This window comes from Telmatherina bonti, assembly GCF_933228915.1.
Source record: "Telmatherina bonti genome assembly, chromosome: 24".
Classification (NCBI taxonomy): Eukaryota; Metazoa; Chordata; class Actinopteri; order Atheriniformes; family Telmatherinidae; genus Telmatherina; species Telmatherina bonti.
In genome coordinates this window covers 21,136,904-21,159,839 of record NC_136633.1, presented here as the reverse complement: position 1 = coordinate 21,159,839, position 22,936 = coordinate 21,136,904, and the positions used below count along the sequence as shown (strand labels likewise).

The window sequence follows — 22,936 nt, the reverse complement described above, 5'->3', positions numbered from 1 at the left end:
GAAGCACAGAACATGTAATTACCATCCTGTCATATCAACGTGGTCCTCCGTCTCTTCCATCATGTGTTCGTTTATCTCTTCGTTCCTCTCCACGCCTGCGTGGACCTTGTGCGACACGAGTGTTTATTAACGACCCAGAGGCTCGTAAGCATTCACGTCTCAGAAGTGTAAGTATCTGTGTAAGTAATCACACGATGCAAATCAGTTCATTACTGCAGGTTGAAATTTAAAAGCTGCCGAAGTTAATGGTGAGATCGCAAGACGTTTTCATTGACTAATTTCTCTGTCGGCTGCAGATAATTGATCTACAAATACAATCTAATGGCATCAATCAGGGTATAATTTTAACGTCATGAGGAGCATGCCGTGCATTTGTTGTTTCTATCAGAGTCTGTGAGTGAAGTCAAACATTTTTTATGTTGACTTGTTGTTCTATGCACAGCTAAAAGGCTAAATATTCCTACCTTGTCAGCTCTGATTGGGTTGTTCTCCCAGTAAGGATACTTACTAGTATTTTGTCTTTGTCTTCTGAGCCGTGGTACACCAGCGTTGTGTGTTTAGCCATCGAACAACATGCAGAGACAACCAAAACAAGGCAGATTGGTGTGACACGAGAGGAGGTGGCTACATTAAGTTTTCCAGGATGGTCATTTCTTTAATTCCTTAAATGAATTATCAAACTATTAGAATATTAAACAAGTCTCATTCTTTTTGTCTTTGCCTGCCTTTTTTTTTTTTTTTTTATTTATTTTTTTTATTATGTTGAGCCACCTGTTGAGTGATTTTACCCACATAAATATCACCTGAGGACACCCTGCACTGGTAGTTTTAATTAGCATTCTTTCTTTTATTACCCTTTATTTATAATTTCAGGCATCATGTTATTAAAGGCTGAACCAGTGGGCACATTTCCAGTCTGCCTCTGGTTAGCTTGCCTTGACATTTTACTTTTCCTCAGTCAGTCATCATCACCTATGCAGTTGTTTTGTCCCCCTGAGGTCCTGATTATATGAAAACAGCCTCAGTTTGGTAAAATATTACAACACACTGCATAGTAATTAGTCAAAGTCCCTGTTGATGAACAAACAGGCTGTTTTAAAATGTATCTTTTCAATTAAAAAAAAACATTTTTAACATTTAATGTATTTTCTTAAAAGTAGCACCATCTAAATGCCGTTATTCAAACTTTGCCTCAATCATATTTGTCATCCTTTTCAATGCTGAAACATTGGAAAAACATGAAACTACACAAGCTTTTCCTAAAAACATTAAAATATTCCACATATTGGGCCTTTTCACCAACCGTTCTTCAAAGCAAATTTGTTCTTTAAATCCTACTTTGAAACATTTTACAAACGTGGCATTCAACAAAAGTATTCGTACGAACATCTTGGTGTTGACAGGTCTGATAAAATCAGCATTTGTGTTGTTTTTCTGCTTTTCTGTGCATTTAAATAACACAATAAAACTAAAGTTTTTCAGATTTTTAAATAACATTTAGGAAAATAAAAAGCATTTTGTTACTTTAAAATGAATAGCAGAAAGTTTTAAATTCTTTGAGGAAAATTAAACTATTTTTTTTATTAGTTTTATTCATTTATTCATTCAAGAACAAGTCGTAGTGAAGACGGATTTAATTCAGTTGTTAGTCTTGGTTACACCAAACACACCAGCTCTGTTCCCTTAACTACAATATTATTACTCCATAAATGTCTTAATCTGTCTGTGACTCCAAGATTCGGCTGCTGGATGTAATCTTTAACTGCTAAAACTGACTCCAACACTGGCTGCTTATTCTAATTATTAGTTTTATAAATATTGAGATAATAAAGATGAGACATCAGACTGACTTTTGGTGTAAGATGAGAGCTCGGAGAAGATAAAGGATGCAAGACAGATGCCGAATTAGCCTTGTCTAGTGTAGCGAATTCAGAAAATGTGTCAATTCTCAGTGGTGGGGCTTTAAACTTGCTTCATTATCACAAGTAGCATGCCTCACTCACCACGCTCATGTTTTTTCATGGGAATGAACTGAGAAATCCTGTTCTTCTAACAAAAACTTGAAATTTTGTTGTTTCTATTGCTGGTCTAGTACATGTATTGCTTTACATGTAGGTCAGAGTGTCTGGACAGATAAATTTACTCCCTCTTTGCATCTCAGCATTGCAGTAATTCTTCCACTGCTCAGCCACTCAAACAGAAGCTAAATCGATCTTAATGTAACGCACGCACCATCGGTTTATCTAGTAAAAGGGCTTAAATGTCCTTGCTAGATTTAGTCGCTGCTTTATTCAAAAGCTGCCAAGATATTTCACTCAAAACAAAAGCTGTTGCATCAGGGATGACCAAAGACGGGCACATTAATCCTCTAAGGAGCCTTGCACAACATTTCATGGCAATCTGTGAAGTCTCTCGTTTGAATATTCCAGACTGACATTTCCATCTAAAGAGCTCTAAAGCTAGACGGAGACCTTGCAGGGATGTCAGAAGCCAGCTCAGTTTTAAAAGCAGGAGGGCCCCAACGCTGATCAGGGTTAGCGATTTGCCGAGCGACACTTGAGCATCACAAATGCTGGCGCAGCAGGTTTAACTCTCAGTCATCTCACTAAAAGGCCGGTTTTATTCTCACTGTGCCTTTCTGCTGCCAACCTACAAGATTCATATTCTCACTTCAGCTCTGACAGTCATTTTTACCCCCCTCCTACATGTAAAGCAGACTTTTAAAGGAACAAGCCGAACTGCTGATTGATTAGTCTCAATGGAGGTATTGATGCTTCATGAGCAGCGTGTGGTTCTATGAGAGCACACCGGTCTCCTTCAGTCAAAAGAATAACAACAAAGCTGGTGAATGAGCGTCATTTTGAGCATTAGAAAAAGCATTAGTACGTCTCGTACTCGCTCACACTCCCGAACTAATTAAAAACTGCAAACTTGGAATCCCAGTTTGGTTCCTGTCAGCATTTCTGCCTCTTTTCCGTCCGCTCGTTATTTCACAGAGCGGAGATTAGAAGGTTACCGAGTGATTTGTGGGGTTCGCTGAGAGCACGGTATATGTGTTTTCACCAGTGAAAGTGTTTTTAGTTTGCCAGGGACAGGATGGAGGGGTCATTCTGCACATGGCTGACCCGCCGTCGCCAGCAAGCCTAGGCCAGCGCACAGGAAAGAGCGGGTTGACAAGCAGAAAAAAAACTTCCCTGTTTTGCTGTTGTCTCTTGCATCCATCCATCCTCTCCGCCTTTTTCCACTATCTTCTCTTTCCCCTCTAGCACGCACGAGAATTATCAATCAATCAATCATTTGATTGTCTTTTCTCCTCATCGTGAGGTAAAGGTGTAAAGCTGCGGAGAGGCAGACATTAAGGCGATTAATTGGCAGTTCCATCGTCGCCATAAAGCACACCGAGATCTCATCTTAATTGAATGTCGCTCTCACCGCTAATCCCCCCCCCCCTCTGCTTTGAAACTCCCTCCATTTAAAAATCCTCAACGACAAAAGCCTCTGTGTGTAATCGCTGTGTGTCAACTCCCGTCTTCGCCACCCACCCAGAGGTAACAAAAAAAAGCTTCTTTTCCTCTCCTCATTTGGGTGTTGAAGAGGGTGGTCTGTCTCCTGGCTGAAAGCTTGTTAAAGAGCCATCGCTGAGGGCTAACAGTGGTGGGAGGAAGGGTGGGGACGTAAAGGGTCCCACCGACCCTAAGGAGGCAATTTGCCCCCAAGGAAAGGGCATTAGTCGGGATATTGCTGAATGTGATCATGTGTGTCTGTTTGGACCGCCGCTGAGATTCACTTTGTTGCGTAAATAGATGCAAATCAGCATTAAGAGACAATAAATAACCCCCGTTCAGTTTGTGGGGCTTATTTGATCAACTTAGTTTTTTTTTTCCCAAAGCCGTCAGAGCTCAATCCTCTCCGATTCGGCCCCCGTTTCACCCTCTGCGCTCTTCCAGATAGATCACAGAAGTATTTAAACCCTCCCAGGTTGCCACATGAGTCTTCTCAAGTGTCTTTCAAGTAGGAGGAAGCAGATTGTCTTCTTTAATGCCTCCAGTTTTCCGTAGCAGCACCTTGAAAATTCCCTGTCGATAAGGAAAATAAGCTCCGAGTGAAAAACCAAAGTAAGAAATAGATTGTGTGACTTTTGAAGGACGCATCTTACCTGATTTCATTTATCTTTCTATCACAGGAATGAGTATGAACTCCACCTGGAAGATAGCTATCAGTAAGGCCAATATCAGGTTTTTACATCTGGATTTGCATCTGCGTTAGTCAAGAAAACAGTTTTTTTTTAGATATTTCACACAAAGTCCCTCTACTATCAACTATGTTTAACCTCATTCCTTCAGTTTCTCTCTGGAAATATGTTTGCACCTCTGCAGCAGGGAAAAACATCACTTTTTTGTTCAGTCTTTCAGACATAAGCACATAGTTTTATTTCTTTGCGTTCATGAATGCATCATAATCTGTGAAGCAGGAAAGGTCAACATATTAGTTGACTGTTTAAACCTGTTGGATTTTAACTTCCAGATCTTATTTATCTTGCTTGCTGCCCTGTGAAAACCAAAGCCTTGCCCCAGGTCAGTGTAAATATACTACTTTCATCAGTTCTTAGGCTTGAAGACTCCCCTTTAAAGCCTCAGATTTTTGGCAGATTTTCATACTTTGACACATAATGAATGCTGACTCAGCATTTCTCTTGCATCCGAGATCTCTCCCACAAGCCAGTCCAAAATTAACTCTTGTCTTATCTGTGCTTTGACCCTTCTCTCTTTCTTTTTGTCTCTTCCTCCAGTAATGTCCTCTTGTGTTTCTTTAATGAACCAGCCACAAAGTGTTCCAAATGGCCGATATGTTGATATTCAGCTGCTAGCATGTGACACTAAACTCTGTTGAAGCAAGTCACATGTTCCTGTGGCCGGAGGACAAAATAAGTGGAATAACTTCCATCAGTTCTCAAGTTTTTCTTCATTGTCAAGTCATAAAGCATTTGGGAACCCCCCCCCCCCCCCCCCCCCCCCCCCGTAAGGTGGGGTCTAAACAAGTGGGCTGGAAATGGTTTTAATTTCCACAGCAGTAACATTGATCTACATTCCTAGCCTCACCTGTGAGCTGTGGGTAGCAACCGTAGACTGTATATAGAGATGGATGGAGCCTCCGTGACGTCACCAAGAGGTTTCTGAAGAGCTGACTTGAAGCTCGGTGGGCGGTTCCTACCATCGCCATCTTACAGCGACATGCGTGTTGTCTCACCCGGAAAATACAAATATGGGCAAAGAGGTGGAGCTGAGAGGGGAGCTGTGAGCGTCATGGTGAATGATTGGCATCGATTTGATTCCGAGCTGCCTGTAGCTAAGAGCTAACCAAATTAACCCGGAGATAACCGGAGCTAACTAGCTCATGGAGGTAAGCGGGTTAAAGCTAAGTCACGTCGTTAACCGGCCAAAAACGTGTTCTACGTTCTTCTGACTTGAAGCGGGAGATTGAGTACCTGTCAATCAAAAGGACACGTCCCTAAATATGCTGAACGTCGAGATTAGATTACTTTTAAACGGTTGAGTTAGAAAAAAATTCATTCTCCCCACAGTTGTCATGAAGGTAAACCTGACCTATAAACCGAAAATGGATTTTTAAACCAGACTGTAAACATATTTATTTCTGCTGTGAAGTTGGCCTTTTTAACATGGGAGTCTATGGGGATTCGCCCTGTTTTGCAGCCCCTAGTGGATGAAGGGGGAACTGCAGTTTTATGCACTTCTGCATCGGCTTCACTTTTAACCGCCAGAGGTTGCCGCTTGGTAGCAACCTAAAGCACAAGCAGCTGAAACGAGTCAAGAGGATCCCCATTGATGAAGTTGCTCCAGCATCTTGTCAGGATTCCCCCGTGATGGGGGGCTGTGGGCATGCACCACTGGAAGAAGACCCCAGGAAAGATCCAGAACATACTGGAGAGACTTCATCTTTTAGCTGACTTGGGAACACCTCAGGATTCCTCCCAGACATGCTGGAATAAGCGTCCTGCTTCTTCTTGACTTAATCTTGGACAAGCAGAGAGAGGATGGATGGATGGATGGATGGATGATCAACACAAACTCTAGCAATGAAAATGTTCCTAATTAAGTCATTTTTTAACCTCCTAAACTGACCAAGCTTAAGTAACTTTAGTGGAAAATGATATCAGTGCGTATTTAATGAACACCCACCTGCTATTTGTTTTTTATCCAAGCAGTGGATTGGATCAGTGTGTCACAGCCCCTCAGGATCCTCTTTCACTCCATTACCTTTAGTGACTTGAGAGCTCTGACTCACACTTTGCAGCTGAGGATCCCCCCCGGCCTGAAGGCTTCAACAGCCTGTTGTTTTAATTAAGACTAAGCAATGAAGAGAGGCGCTGGCAGGCGGGGAGGCAGGCTTGTTTGAGGAGGGAAGAGGATCATATCAAGAAGGAGCTCTTGGTGCCCTGAGTTGCAGAAAATGATGCTGGAGGTCATGTTTGACTCTTGCACCCTTCAGCGTTGTGCCACGGCAAGAGAGGGGCATGAATTCCTGATTGGGTGTCTGATGTAAGGCTCCCATAATCCTGCTGCAGGTTTTTACATCTTGAAAGCTGTGACCGGGTCTACGGCTGCTTTTTAATGTATATGCATATTCCTTTTGTCACGAGTGAAGGTGGGGTGAGAGTGGCTGCTGCCTCTGATATGTCCTGACCTCCATCTGGAGACTTTCTGGCTCTATAAGATATGAATCTACACGACCTCTCCTCAGCTCCTGTTTCCTCTGAGGGGGAGTTAAGGCGCCTCTGTGTACCTCTCCATCCTTTAATGGTAGGGTGACCAGATCTTCTCTCACCAAATGTGGGACAAAAGGGCGATTTCACTCTGCCATGACAAAGTTTTAAAAGAAATAAACTTTCTATTCTGCTCCTTGGTAATAAAATTACAAACCAAACATAACAAATCTGTTGTTATAAAGCCTCCCTCTGAGTAGCGCGTTTTTTGTGCCATTTCACGTCATATTCCCCGCCGTGTGACACGGAAAAATGACTGATAAACATCACAAAATACCCTCACAGTCTCCTCGAACAGGTTTACGCTTTCCCAGTCTTTGTTGTAACACGGTCGTCTCCCTGTCCTCCATGTTTTTATTTATTTACTTTTGTTAGTGGGTGCACCGGTGCATCCTAGCTGTGCATTAAGTCCCGCCTCCTAGTTTGATTGACATGAGTGTAACTCAAATCAGCAGGTGTGATGTGACACACACAATTAGTAAAAGCCAGTTTTGTTGTTTTTGTTTTTGTTTTTTTTTCCTTCACAAAAGTAAAGACTGGTCGTAACGATTCGGAACAGCGTCCCGTTTTGTGGGACGGGTGAAAGTAGTAGAAATGTGGGACTATCCCGGACAAAGCGAGACACCTGGACACCATATTGAATGGTGGATATTTAGCTTTTTCTCCTGTTGCCTCTACCTTCGTCTCGGTTTCAGAGCGGCGCCACTGTGGTCGTTTTCTTTCCGTCGAGAAGCGGCGGATGGGTGGGGTGGGCAAAAGATGCTGAAACAAAGGTGGAGAAGGAAGACATGTAGAGGAAGATTGAGAGAATAGGATGAAAGAGTGAGGGGGGGACGTATGAATGAGAGAACAAGTGGTTATACCTCAGGGATGGATTATTACTTTTAAATGCTTCTCTGCGCCGCCGTCCTCCCCTCCTCCGCTCCTTTTCCCTCCTCCCCTTCCTCCCCCGCCGCACACCAGGAGGAGGTATGAAAAGGTTATTATGTTTCCTTTAGAAATGACTCGCTCTCCGTCTGCGCCTTTCATCTCCAAATGGAATAACCTCTCTACAGTAGCTTTCTTCTCTTTTCTCACCGCACCTTCATTTCTCTTTCTAGTAAACTCCTTTCTTCTTCTTTTCTAGTCCCTCCATTCTTTTTCCCCTCCCTGCAGCCACCTTCCATCTAACTATTTAATCTCCTTTTTCATGGCTTTTGCTGTTGAGTATAGTCGTTATAACGCAGGCATACACTTTATCAGTACGATGTGGTGCTCCTGCGTCCGTCACCAGCGATCATACACAGCAGAGACGATAAGTAGGAATTAGTTTTATGTATTAGATGGCTTTTTCTCTTCAGGTTTGGAGCTTGTTTGGCATAACGTTTCGGCCTCCATCTTCTCTTTCTCAGACAGGTGAGGAAACAAGCAGCCGTGCTTTCGAGGACGGCAGGGAGCAGCTGATGTATGAGATCCCGCTTAATGAAACTGGCTCGGCCGGCCTCGGGGTCAGCCTAAAGGGGAACAAGTCCAGAGAGACCGGAGAAGACCTGGGAATCTTCATCAAGTCCATCATCCACGGAGGTGCTGCTTACAAGGTAGAGTCCAATACTGACGCCTTCAGCAGCCATGTTTGTTAACTTTAACATACACTTACCCAGACAGTTTACTTCTTTTCAGTGTCTGGTACTTGAATCATTGTATCTGTCTACATATGTATTGATAAATAGTCTGCATGCATTTAGTTAAAATGGGAAGAAAAAAAAAATCTGTCCACGATCTTTAGATTGATCTAAACCAGTCAAAGCCATCTTGGACAGCCAAGGCGCCCCAGGAAAATGGTGTCAGGACTAAACTCAGTCACACAATGAAACAATCATCCAAACCGTCAGAAGCACGACTGAAGTTTAGCTCTCAGCGAGGCTCCCCCGAAAGGGAGCGAATTCAGCCGTCATCTTGCATCCTACCGGTTCTCTGAGCCAGAGATCCTCAGTCCTGGTGTCCTGCAGGTGTGTTCCTGCTGGGACACACCTGGCTCAGACTCAGACAAGCTCTGCAGATGTCTGCTAAACACACATTGATCTGAATCAGGTGTGCTACATTGGGGACACTGGAAAACCTGCAGGACCCGGAATGGGGATTCCTGCTCTGAGCTCTCTACAGTCAGCAAAAAACAGTCCAGTCATCTCCTCCTCTATCACTTTCTCTTTTTCTTGTCTTCTGATAATGTCCTCTGTCTTTAATAATCAGCCATGTTGCATGTTCAAAACAGCCGTTGTTGATATCCAGTTTGTGGCACGTGACTCGGTGTGTAAGGTGAAACTCAGCTGTGATGCAACAAAGTTGCAAGTTTCTCAGCTACAGGACAAAGACAGACACATAATAAATGTCTTCAAAAACGAGTCCAAAATGCAAACTTTGAAGTTAGAAAGTGTCACGTTAACATGATCAGTCTGCTGTTAGCTTAGATGTTAGACGGTCACAGGCGATGAACATTCATTCAGCAGGCTTGTATACCAGGAGCTGACAGGAGGTGAGTTACTCTCTAAAGTCACAAAGTTTCTTTACATTGTGCTTCCGGGGTGCCGGACCTTTAAGTCATCTTTTAACCCCTGAACCCCTGGGCCCTTTCCACGATGATGACACAGTTTTGTGCAAAAAACGTGTTTTTATTTGTGTGTTTTAAAGTCCCAGAAGAGAAGTCTCTCTCATCTCTTGTGAATAATAAACAGATACGGTTAATATATATTATTTTTTGTTAGAACAGCATCAATACCTTTATTTAATTTTTTTAAAATACTTTCATAAAAATAAAAAAAAATTAAAAGCCTTAATAACTTTTAACACCATCTTATTAAATTTCCCTTCAGGGATTGATAAAGTATTTTTCATTTCATTAATACCATAGCTAGGGTTGTGCCGATTTGCTTCAGTTCAGATTTGAGTCGATTCCGATTTTTTGAGTGCTGATTCGATTTTAAATTGTGATTCTCACAATTCTTACATATTGCTGATTTTTGTAGAATAAAAACAAAAAAAAATTACAAAACTCGTCTTTTTTTTATTTATTTATTTTTGTCTGTAGCCAGACCATCATTCTGCTGCTATAATGCCCAAGACAAGTAAAAAGATCAATAAATAAATAAATAAAAATGACAAAATTTTCATAATGGATTATTTTTATTTGAAAAAAAAATTTTTAAACAAAAAAATCTATATTAAAATTGTCAAGCAAAAAATTCCCGATATTCAATTTTTTTAGTTAAATTTTCCCACCCCTAACCATTGCATGTTTCAAAACTACTGACTGATCTGGAACCAGGAATTTTTACCAGAACTATGACCAATGCACTGTAAACATTTTTTTTTCACATCTTCATAATAATAAGTATTGGCATAAACCATCTTTATCTGTCTGTTATACTGGTCTTCAATCTCCTGGAGTGAATTTAAGTCTTCTGCTAATATCACCCATTTCCCATTTCAGTTACTCTTGCATGTCTATTTAACCATCTGACTTAGACTTTAATGACCACTGCATTTATTTAATTTAAGGTAAGCGTTACAATCGGGTGCATGATGGACCATCAGGTCCAAACAGATTGTACAGATTATATATTAAGAAATACATAAAAATGCCCTGGAGAAGTGACCCTCTGGTTAGGTGGTTAAAGTGCTTTTAAGCAAGCTTTCTCAGTCATTCAAGCATAAAATTCACATAACTAGTGATGAACTGGTGGTTTTTCTACATGTAACAGACAACTTGGTAATAAACCAATATTTATGTAATGGTGCGCACGTTTCCGACCTTAAAAACTACGTACTTCTGACTCGCCTTGATGGCATATACATGTTCATTACCCAGATTCCTGGAGATGTTTTTGTCCTGTTGCTTCCTCAACCTGACAAACTGGACTTCACTTTTTTTTCCAAGCTTGGAGCAACAAGTGACAGCTGTGTTTTGCTTTATAGCAACTGGATATCAACACCCTGGCTGTTTTCGATGTCACAATGGCTTATTCAGCAAGGAAACACCAGTAAACATCAAACTGACTCTTATTGGCTTAAAACAGCACAATGTATACCGAATTAGCCTCGTTAGGTGGCACTAAAGTTTGATTTATGTGTTGAAGTTCTGTAGTTTTGCTTCAAATTTGTCCTTTAAGCAGTTTGTAAATAGTGTCCTGTCACAAAAGCACAAATTGTTTCTACTGATTTAGTTGCATCTACTTAAAATACCTAAAGTCATTCAGATTTGATATAAAATTGCTTTTCTCCGAAAGAGCTATTAGCTTAAAATTTGGCAGAACTCAGCATGATTGGCAATGTGTCATTAGAAAATGAAGGAAGTTAGACAAAGAGACAGTAAAAGTTTCAGGCCAAATAAAACAATGTACTAGGGATGCACCGAACCACTTGTTGGGAGTTCCAATCCGATATCGATATCTGAAATTTGAATATCTGCCGATACCGATATTTGCTGATACCAAATCTGTGAATATTATTGTGACCATGGTTGTTACTGATGTGTAAGATTTCTTTATGTTGTAATAAATGACCCATCCTTTCTGAGGTTACCTCACCAATACAAATATAATAACATTACAGATCTAACTATTTCTACAAGTTTTATTTTGATCTGGCACATTTTACCTAAATACAACTGTAAATGTGTGGTTTTCAAACAAAGATCTCGCTTTTAGTGGAACAAAAAATGTCACATTTTAACATTTAAGGCATTTATTTCTTTTAAAACGCATCCGAAGCATGTCATCAAACACATCTGTGCTAGCTTGACTAGTGTGGTATCGTTTGTGGTATCAGTACACTTTAATAAAAGTACCAAGTACGAGTACATATTCTTAGTATTGAGCCGATACTGATACTGGAATCGGTATCTGTGCATCCCTACTATCTACAGCAGATCAACTGTATCTGAAAGTGATGTTCATAAGAAATAGGAAGAAATCCAATAAAGACCTGACGTAGGACCTTCAGTTGATTCATCACCTGTTCATCAAAGCCTCGCCAGGAAGGGAGCCATTATTCAGGAGGAGAAATAGGGAGAAAAGGCTGAAGTATGCCAAATAATACACAGGAAGTGGACTGAAATCTGAGGCAACAGGTCTGATGGAGCGATGAATCCTCCCCAGAGCCTGGACTTCAAGACTACTGAAGCATTGTGGGATCCTCTTGACACGAAAGTGGGGAGAAAAAGTAACAAAATCCCAAGAAAAGCTTTGGAATAAATACAAAAATAGCTCAGATGTAAAAAACTAGAGACACTGCAGAACATTTGGAGAACCACATCAAGCTTTCTGACACGAATTAAATGATTTTAACAATAATGAAACCAACAGTTTGATTCTGCAACATATTTAGCAACGACATCCTGATCATTTCTCTAGTTTTTGCTGCTGTTGCTTATTCTTTTGCCATTTTACACGTTTTCTGCCATTTCCTCTCATCTCCTCTCCTCTCTAAGTCATTTCCTGTCTTTCTCTGGGACCAGAACCCCTCCCTTTCAGCTTCCCTTGATCTCTGACACCCATTGACCCCCAGTGGCCTCGCCACATAAGCACCCCCGCCGTCTTATCTGTATCACTCAGTACTCACTTCAAGTTGTGACTGCAAAAAGAAAGGAAAAAAAAAAACAACCCAAAAACATCCCATTTCAGCACTTTGGAGATACCTCCTCTTGGCCTCGATATCTGGCAACCCCCTCCCCTCCTCCATACGTCAGAAGTTCCCCTGCTCCTCGCCGCTGCTCCCAGATCTGCTGTGCGCGACAAAGAGCATGAGAAACAAGTGTGCTGTTGTAGATAAATAGCTGGTCTGGGATCAGGAGAGCCAGGCAGCGGCTCCCAGAAGTGCCTTCTGAAGTCGCTTTCTGACAGCTGCCGAAGCGGATAGCGCGCAGACAGAATGGGCCCAGTAAGATCTTTAGCTGGCTGGAAAACTGGTCTCTGGGACGAGACGCCACGTAAGAGGAAGAAAGACATGAAGGAAGAGAGTCAGACAGGGAGGAAGCACACCGAAGGGAAGAAACGAGCAGGAAGGAGGCAGAATGAAACGAGAATACACGTCTCCTCCACAGTGTTGATGCGCGCTAATGAAACGCAGCTAAGAGGTCGGATTAGACTCTGCAGCAGAGGAGGGAACAGGGGGGTGTCCCCCGAGTCTGGCTCGCCCGCAATCAGGGCAGGCAGAAACAGGGAGGAGATGGTGAAGAGTCGCGGAGAGAGCTAACCTATTTCAGGGCTGCCAGGCCTCAGGCCTCAATTATGTTGGGAAAAAAACTTTATCCCCGATGGTGTCGTCTATCATTTCAAAGATTCCACTCAGAAAACAAACGAAGATGACATGACGTGAAGAGGGGGGGGGTTAATGGGGGATATCAGACACCTGCTGGTTTTGAGCTGGACTTTAGTTTTTGATGACATTCTTGGATCAGAGGCAGGCACAAACACGCTGGTGTGTGTGTGTGTGTGTGTGTGTGTGTGTGTGTGTGTGTGTGTGTGTGTGTGTGTGTGTGTGTGTGTGTGTGTGTGTGTGTGTGCTTGGTGCCCACCCAGTATAGATTTGAGGTCAGCCCAGGCGGTGCCTTGTTAATGAGCCGGGGTCAAAGGGCAGTGCTGACCGTAATGGGACGCTCATGACTCCACACACACTCAGAGAGACTTTAGTTTGTCTGAAAGTCTCTTCATCATTCTGGTTTTTTCTTTCCACATTGGATCCCCTCCTCCTCCTCCTTCTCCTCCTCCCTCTTTCCGTCCCTCCAGGGCGATTTTCTGCGTTGCCTCTCTACAAGAGGCTGCTATTTAAAACACTTAGAAGTGATTTAGTGCCCACAGAGGCTATTCCATTAGCTGCTCTATGTATTTATCAAGGCTCTCCCATCTCAGAAGATTGCTAACTCCACAATTTTCTTCCCTTCTTTCATTTTCTCCTCTCTCACCGATACTCGCTTCACTCCTCTTCCACTTTATTTTACTTCCTTATAAAACTTTACAAGTGACCGACCTTTTTGAGACTTTTTCGGAAATGGTTGAATAATAATAATTTTTTTTTAAAAAAAGCTAGTTTATAGATTAAAAAGAAGTCACATTTTCTGTTGGTTTCCTCGCAGGATGGCCGGTTGAGTATTAACGACCAGCTGATTGCCGTGAACGGCGAATCGCTGCTTGGGCGCCCCAACCACGATGCCATGGAGACGCTGCGGAGGTCCATGTCGTCTGAGGGAAACGCTAGAGGCACCATCCAGCTCGTGGTCCTCCGAGCTAACAGACAGGTACAGCTGTTGTCCCTTCAGCCTCTTTCAGACTGATTTACATTCAATCCAAAACTCCTGAATGTCTCGGCGTGGTGTGTGAATGCTGTTTTTCAACTCTCAACTTAACTTTATTTATAAAGCCCTTTAAAACATCCAAAGTTGGGACAACGTGCTGTACATCAGCAACCTTTGGTGCAAAACCTGCTGCGCAGTGTGTTGATCAGCTACATCATGTCAGCTACATGAGTTTCTGTCTCATTATATGGAAGCATTTTGTTTTTGCAGCAAATTTTTGCTTGACTAGTATTTATATATATATATATATATATATATATATATATATATATATGTAGGCACGTTTAAGAGAGGTGAGAGGCACCCAAGTGTCACGTCAGACCATTGGAAACAGTTTCCATCAGCGTGGTCTGCGTGCTAGACGACCTGCACGGGTACCTGACCACACCACCAGGCACAGGCATCATCGTCTTGCATGGGACAGGGAGCTTTTACACTGGACGAGGAACCAGTGGGCCTCAGTGCTGTTCTCTGATGGAAGTCGATTCACACTGAGCAGAAATGATGGCCGGCAACGATGTTGGAGACGTCAGGGAGAGCGCTATGCATCAGCCACTGTTGTCACCAGGCCAGCTTTTGGTGGTGGCGGTGTTACAGTGTGGGCAGGGGTGTCCCACTTGGTACAGAACTGCCCTACACTTTGTGAATGGTACAGTGACAAGCCCATACTACCTGAATAACATCATTAATCCAGTGATTGTGCCCCTACATGAACAGCAAAGGCCGAATTTCATCTTCATGGACGACAATGCTCCTGCTCATCGAGGCCGCATCATCAGGGAACGGCTGTTGGAGACTGGTGTACCTCAAATGGAATGGCCTGCACTCTCTCCAGACCTGAATCCCATTGAAAACCTGTGGGATCAGCTGAGCCGTCGTGTAGAGGCTCGAAACCCTGCACCCCAGAACCTCAATGACCTGAGGGCTGCCCTTCAAGAAGAGTGGGATGCCATGCCTCAGCAGGCAATAAGTTGCCTTGTGAACAGCATGAGACGTCGTTGTCAAGCTGTAATTGATGCTCAAGGGCACATGACGAGATATTGAGACGCTCAAATTTTTTGTTGTGGTGTAACTACCATTGTTGTTACCTTTTGTGTTGGATGAATTTTTTGAGATGAGGGAATCAGTAGTGCATCCTTCTACTTAAATGTCTTACTTTTATGATATTATATCACTGTTGCATGAACATATTGCATTTTCCATAAATTTCACCTGAAAGCCAAATGACACATTTATATCCCCGTCTGGCTAGCGCTAGAGGCAAGGAAGGTGAGCTTTATTGGCCAAAGGCACAATGACAGATTGACTGGGAGGAAGTTGGGAGTCTATCCCCCAACCTTCCAGCCATCCCCGACCTGCCCTGCCTCAGCCAGCTGCAGAAAAGGGATGTTTTCAGCAGTTTTATTCGCCGCCGGTGTGAAAACACAACTGCTCTCTTGGTTTGCGAACATGAGTTGTCATGGCAATATGATGGGATAAAGCTGTGACTCTTCCAGGACTTAAAAATGACACCTAGTTGGATATGCTGTCACTTTCACCGGCATGTCTGAATGATTGCTGAATCATGTGGAAATGACTGCAGCTGTGCTGAAAGCAGCTCAGGAATTTAAATGCTGTTTTCCTGAAAAAAAAAACAAAAAAACAAAAAACCTCAAACTGTTGATTCAATCCTAAAAGAACCAAACTGGACTGTAAAAATAAGATAAATCTAAGCGAAAGCTGCATATATATATATATATATATATATATATAATAGTGTTTCTCTATTTTATATTAAAGACAGGACAGAATGAATAAATCTATCAGTCATTTCGGAAAGCTTCAAATCTTATCAGGTTTATTTACAATAACAGTCTGCATTCCTGCCTTTTCCCTCCCTATTAAAGCCTCTTTGATGGATGTGAGGCGAAACATAAAAATTTTTTCAGTCTGGTTCAATGAATCTAGTCACATAAAACATTCAGAGACTCTTTAAGCGTTATGAAATCCTCTGGATAGTCGGACATGTCCAAAGATTTTCCCCACTATAAGTAACTACCACAGTTTTTTGGCAGCAAAATCAATTGTATTTATAATTCATATCAGGATCGTTTTTTTTTTAATGTTTAAATCATTTGAGATTTGCAGAGAAAAGAGAAATCCTTTTACATGAAGCAGCTGTCCTACATGCGAGTTGGCAGTGTGGAATAAGGCTTAATCTGTTCATAAAACCGCTGTTTATGGTAAAAACCTGCCCTTCTATTGCAGGGAACATTGCTCTGCTTCTCTGTATAAATACATTTGGATAATGAAAGCAAGCCTTCCTTTGTGGCGGTGGAATTCACGCTGAATGATTTGTTTGGGTGTTAAATGTGCAAAAGCTGTAATATGTGTCAGTTTTCTTTGGGGGGGGGAAGAAAAATGAGCCTGAATGAAAAGCGATTTAACAGTTTCTCAGTTACGTTGACACTCTGACAATACGAAGCAGGTAACCGTTCAGCTTCTTGTTTGAGGAGCTTTCTGATGAGGAGTTTGGCTGTTAATTGACTTTGTAATGGTTTTGTTTTCAAGGATAATAATGGTTTTAACACAATCTACCTGTCGAAGTGACAAAGTGTCTGGTTTTATTTGGCAGGCGGGGAGTGCCAGCGCTGCACCGAATGTCTCCACAAGTCAAGCCGGCTCCAGCAATCAGGTACAAGTGGGCGACCTGCCAGATCTGCCTCGCCGCTACTCCTCCCTCCTCCCCACACTGAGGAGGCGAGCGTCCGAGCCGCTGTCTGACAGCTACAGGCAGCGTTACACGCAAAAGCCTGGGGAGACACACACCAGATACACGTATGGGTTTCACCAAACCAGTGGCTTCACACAGACAGGCAGTGGGAACAACAACACTGCGGTCAGATCAGATCAAACAAACAAGTTTGGGTTTGTATCAAACAGTCGGAAAACAGCCGAAGAAGAAAACTCGAACAGACTAGAGTCCCACACACAAGTACACACCCGCAAACACTCATTCGCTGACACGCAGGGTCACATGCGGCTCGATAACCGCGTCCCCGATGTTCAGGGCAGCACACAGCACAGACGGAGGGCGAGGCACACGCGCAGCCGCACGCTGGACGACATGCATCACAGCAACAGCTACGCCGAGAACATCAGAGCGATGGCGGGGCAGATGTACGGAGACCCGCCCACGCACAGCAGGATTCCCGCGCGCCATCACACCAACAGGAACACACACACGTACGCCAATGCACACTCACATAACTACACACACAACCTGGCTCTGACCAGGCGACAGCGTCGCCTCTCAGATGGACTCTGATGAAAACAAAGCCACGGCGAGCGTTTTCTGTGATGCTACGACATGTAGAAGCATCTGATGCTTCTCTCACCACGAGCCATCAATGCTGAGCTTCCTCTGGTAAAACATGCTAAATTCTCCTCTGTGGGGCTTTTCCACCGAGCTGGTTCAGAGCCAGACCGGCTCCTGGTTCTCAAAACCGGTTCTATCCTGGTATCAGCTCTTTGCTGGGCCAGAGTTTGGAACCGCTTCACATTGTGTGCGTCTGATTCTGGTTGTAGGGTTACCTGGCCAAAATAGGAGTGTAGAAAGTTTATTTGAACATCATGACAAATCCAAGAAAAAAAAAAGAGAAATAAAACATGACAAATTGTTCAAAAGGAGTGGATAGTAGCAAAAGCTTACATATAATCCCACCCCAGTGATGAAGCAATGTAACATCAATCCATTAGCAATACAATAACAACCCAGTATTTTCGAGATACCTGTATAAGAATCATATTATCCTTAATATGTCATAATTTTATCAAGTACAGTGATGGAGTAATGCAGTAATAATAACAATATTATTACAACAAATTAGTTTAACAAATTTTACAGAAGACTTCTGGAGACCATAAAAATGAGAGGGTCCTGGCTGCAGCCGGGAGAATAATGCGGGGCTGGATATTGGGCAGGGTTGGACGTCCAACCCCGCCCCCTCAACAATTGATTGGATTAACCCTAACCCCGCCCATTTGGCATCCAACCACGCCCGGTGGATGTCCAACCCCGCCCCCTCAACATTTGATTGGATTAACCCTAACCCCGCCCATTTGGCATCCAACCATGCCCGGTGGATGTCCAACCCCGCCCCCTCAACATTTGATTGGATTAACCCTAACCCCGCCCATTTGGCATCCAACCACGCCCGTTGGATGTCCAACCCCGGCCCCTCAACATTTTGATTGGATTAACCCTAAACCCGCCCGTTTCTGCTTCAATGACGCAGCACCGACCAGACTCTTTCGGTCGAAACCAAAACCAGCTCTTTGCTAGCACCGAAGCTGAACCACCTAAGCACTGGCTCTAGCACCAGCACTGGTTCTTCTTTGGTCGAAAAGCTTATGTGTGAGATGAATCTGCTTTTTTTCCTGCTTTGGTTTCAAACTAGTTTTTTTCTATTCAATTTTCATGTTTTGTTTTTTTGTTTTTTTTATAATGTACTCCTGTTTTCCTGTCTCACCTGCCTGTTTCTCCTCTAAATAAAGAAATCTGAAGCCTCCTGCATGCCTGTCTGTTTGTGTTTCTGTTGGGTTTCCTGCTCCTTCTCCTCCTTTTTACTCTTCATGAGATGATTATTTGGTTTCCTGCTCCCTCTGCTCTGGTCACTGCATCTCTTTTCTTTTCTGCCTGGTCTTTAGCCCCTTTTACATGCTTAAAAAATACTCAAACGCATGAAGTATCTTACAGTTCTCACCTGAAATCCATCAACAGATTGGGGATTATTACAGAATATCTTCTGCTTGCATCGCAGCTGAATTCCTGCAGACGGTATGACGTAAGATAAAAAGCTGCTTTTGGTTCCTCCATTGAAACTTAAATGACTTTTTATGTCAAAGGCTTGAAAAGGCTGCGTCATGCAGATGAAGCAGATGTGTGGAAGTAAGATGTAAAGTGGAAAGGTCCTGAGGTTGACTGCAGTTGACCTGCCCATTGTGGGATTTACATCCCATATCGTCCTCACACCCACCGTGGATGTGCTTGTGTTTTTGTGTGCTTAAATGCTCTCAAACACAGTTCAAAGTTCACTTTGCATTTGCATCGTCCCTCTCCTCTCATCTTTAAACAGCCAGTCTGACGCTTTAGGTCTGCATCTCTGTAAGAAGAAAGAAGCTTTTAAAGTCTGGAATACAAACAATTATCCAAAACAAATAGAAAAATAAAATAAGAATCCAGAAATACAAGGGGATCATATCTATAAAAGCTCCCTTTTGCTAAAAAAATTTGCTCAGAACACACTTAAATGCTGGACAAGACCATTTAAAACAAAAAAAAAGAAAGAAGCTTTTAATCTTTATTTTAATTATTATTATTAAAATATATTCACATCCTCTTTCTCTTTGCTTATTTAGGTTAGATTTATTTTTCAAAAGATTTCATTAATGAATGAGTGGAAGAGTTTTCTTAGTCAGATTTTTGCAGCGATTCAGTTGCAAGTATTTCATATTTGCAATTTATTCACGTGAAAATCCCAGTTTACCAGTATTACCAGTAGCTGCATATTTAGCTTAAAAATAAATCTGTATTGTAAGAAATTTGACAATTTACTTTTACAGTTAGATGATCTTAGACATTCAATGCAGCACAACAGTTCGGTTTGCTTTAACATTTTCAAATCAAAACTTTATTTGTACAGCACTTTTCATACAAAACCATCACAAAGTGCTTAACATAAAAAAAATTAAAAAAAAATAAATAAAAAAAAAAATCACACTTATAAACACACACAATCCAACCCTTCCTCTGAATGTTTATGCCAAAATAAAAATGAATAATTTCAGGATTCTGTCTCTGTATCTTTACAACCTTATTAAGGAGTCTGAGAACAGATGGTGGCAAACTGCGGTAAGATGGCCACATTTGGAGACCTCTCCTGAATCACCTGTACTGAAACCTCTCTGTTCTGCCCAGCTTAGAGTTGGTCTTTACAGAGATAATGTTCACATATGGTAGTTTGATCTGATACAAGTTTACAGCTACTGCTGCATGATTACAAATGGATTTTTGCCCAAAACCTTCCTTCTTTTAATTGACTCTTCACCATTCACACCACAAAATATGATGAAAACCCGTTCTTCAAGTTCATTTTTAATGCCTGGCACAACTAAAGGTATGTACAGGAGTAGTAGATGTACATGAGTGATCATTTTTTACTTTACTGTTTACTGACATGCAGAGATAATAAATAAATAAAATTAAAAAAAGAGAGGATGGGGGGGGGGGGGGGCACTGAGTAAAGGCCTTTACACACCCACCGCATGGTAATATGTTTTATCGAGTAAATGTCAAATCTGTGATGAAATTCTGTCCAGCGATTTTCCAAGTTTTATTTTTTTGAACTAAGGTCGATTTTTCTTTAAAGCAGCTCAATTCTGCACATTTCAGTCTAATTTATTTCAATATGCAAGTCCAGAAGGACAGGAAATGATCAAAAAATTTTCACCAACCCCTTCATTCATGTTGTATTGATCCTCTCAGATTAGCCTCTGGCAGAAACAAGACAACAGAGAAAGCTCCGCCCACTGTCCTGTGGGCTGCTTCTGATTGGTCAACTGCTAGGAGTAGTTATACTGAGCAGTGAAGGTGGGCGTGGCTCTCTTCTTGTTGGAGTGCTCAACCTAGAGAAGATGACCAATCACTGAGTCCCTCCCCCAAGACATCACGAAAATTTTCAAAGTAGAAAAAAACTTTGTAAAACCAATTGTTTCCATCGCCATGGAAACTGAACGTAGCGAGAAAACTCATACATGCGTTTAGGTGGGAAAAAAAATGGGGCCAGTCATATGTCACTTACTATAACACTGTAGAAAGCTCAGAAAACTAGAAATGGCATAGTGGGGAGCCCCTTTAACATTTGCATCAAATAGATATGTAATTGACCAATCAGAGAAGGCGTGTTGACTGGCGCTATGCAGATTCTGATTCATTCAGACTTTGTATCATAATGGACGAGCATCTCAATTATTTCTTCTCTGCCTCTTCAAGCAAGCAGCTAGCTGCTGAAGCAGATCATCAAAGTGTCCCGCTGACGTCCTGACGTCTATCCTGAAGCGGCGGCGCTCCGGCTTCAGCTCCCAGACTAGACAACGAAAATCCCCAAGTTCTTTTCTAGAATAAGATGAACCCAGCGTCTCTTTCTGTGTTGTCATGGCTTGATGGGAAATCCACCTTGCATGTTTGTTTTGGACTTTTCACCATTTATTCACCATTTCATATCATACTTTGTGTTAGGGATGCACCGATCCACTTTGTGGGAGTTCCGATCCGATACTGATACCTGAAATTTGCATATCTGCCGATACCGATATTTATCGATACCAAATCTGTTTATGTGAACATTATTGTGACTATGGTTATTATTGCTGTTATAACTGTGTAGATTTCATTACGTTGTAATAAATGACCCATCCTTTCTGAGGTTACCTCACCAATACAAATATAATAACATTAACTGACTATTTCAACAAGTTTTATTTTGATTTGACACATTTTACCTAAATACAACTATAAATGTGTGGTTTTGAAACAAACATCTCGCTTTTAGTGTAACAAAAATGTCACATTTTAACATTCAAGGCATTTATTTCTTTTAAAACACGTCCGAAGCATGTCATCAAACACATCTGCGCTAGATTGATTAGTGTGGTATCGGGTATCGTTTGTGGTATCGGAACACTTTTATTAATACCAAGTAAAAGTACACACACGGTATTGAGCTGATACTGATATTAGTATCGGTGCATCCCTACTTTGTGTGCTTAGACAGAATAATAACTCACCTCTGAATTATTTGCAATTTCGTGTCGTTTATTCGCATCGTCCCCGGTGTGCGGAGGCCTTTAGAAGAGTTTTATGCTCTTTCTGATGTTACTTTAGAATCATAGCAGGAAAAAAATCCATATGAAGTATTTTTGGTAACATTTAGCTGGAAAGCTAAAATAAAGCATCTTTATTTTTATTTATCTTATCTCTGTCACTCTCTCAATCCCGTTCCCACCTTTCATGTTTCCTAAAAGAGACAGCTTGACAATCAGTGACAGCTTTATTTCTGTAGCTTCTACTGTAACAAACCACAGACTGATCTTAGTAAAACGATCAACACCGCAATGAGCACAAAGCCGGAAATTTTACATCCATAAATTCATTCTCTCCCCATGTTCTCCACCCTGAATAGAAAGATAAGTGGGTTTTGTGGGTGGCACAGTTGTATGGAGCTGTAGGTTAAGACTGGATGCACGGATGGACTCCCCCCTCTACCCACCTGCCCCACATTTACTTATTGTTGTGGGATTAAGATATCCGACTGCCTGTCTGCCACGCTGCTTCAAAAACCTCAGGCAGAGGGATGGATGGAGGGATGAAGAAGGAGGGGGGGGCATGATGGGATTTATGTGTCACTGACACATGCAGAAACCTGTCAGGACTGGGTGTGAATTCATACTGCACACATATATGAGCTGTGTGTGATTGACAGCAGGGTGATACAGAGGTTTATTAAGACGTATGGTAGCTACTAATGATACCCCAGGGACTGTGTGACATTGTGGATACACCCCCACCCACCGCTTTGATATGAGGAAACTTCTGGAACACCTTTCATTATTATTGAGCGCCGTCTTAAGCCTAGTTTTTGTCACACTTAAACAAGCGTCTTTGTGTGCGACAGCTGTAGCTCCCGTCTCTTTGACCAGAGAAAGCTGCTTTCATCTTGTGTTCGCGCTGATTCCCATCAGTGCTACTACTCCCTATCTCCATTTGTGTGTGTGTGTGTGTGTGTGTG

General features: G+C 42.1%; 1 protein-coding gene across 1 annotated transcript in view; it reads left to right on the top strand.

Moving 5' to 3' along the window:
• The window catches only part of pard3ba (par-3 family cell polarity regulator beta a), a gene marked incomplete at both ends in the record, with an annotated part of 221,277 nt that overhangs the window by 83,519 nt on the left and 114,822 nt on the right, over positions 1–22,936 (top strand). The window contains 3 exons of the mRNA XM_079264124.1: positions 8,173–8,358; positions 13,890–14,051; positions 16,723–17,343. Coding sequence (XP_079120250.1) covers positions 8,173–8,358; positions 13,890–14,051; positions 16,723–17,343 — 969 coding nt within the window. The remainder of the gene's footprint in view (positions 1–8,172; positions 8,359–13,889; positions 14,052–16,722; positions 17,344–22,936) is intronic.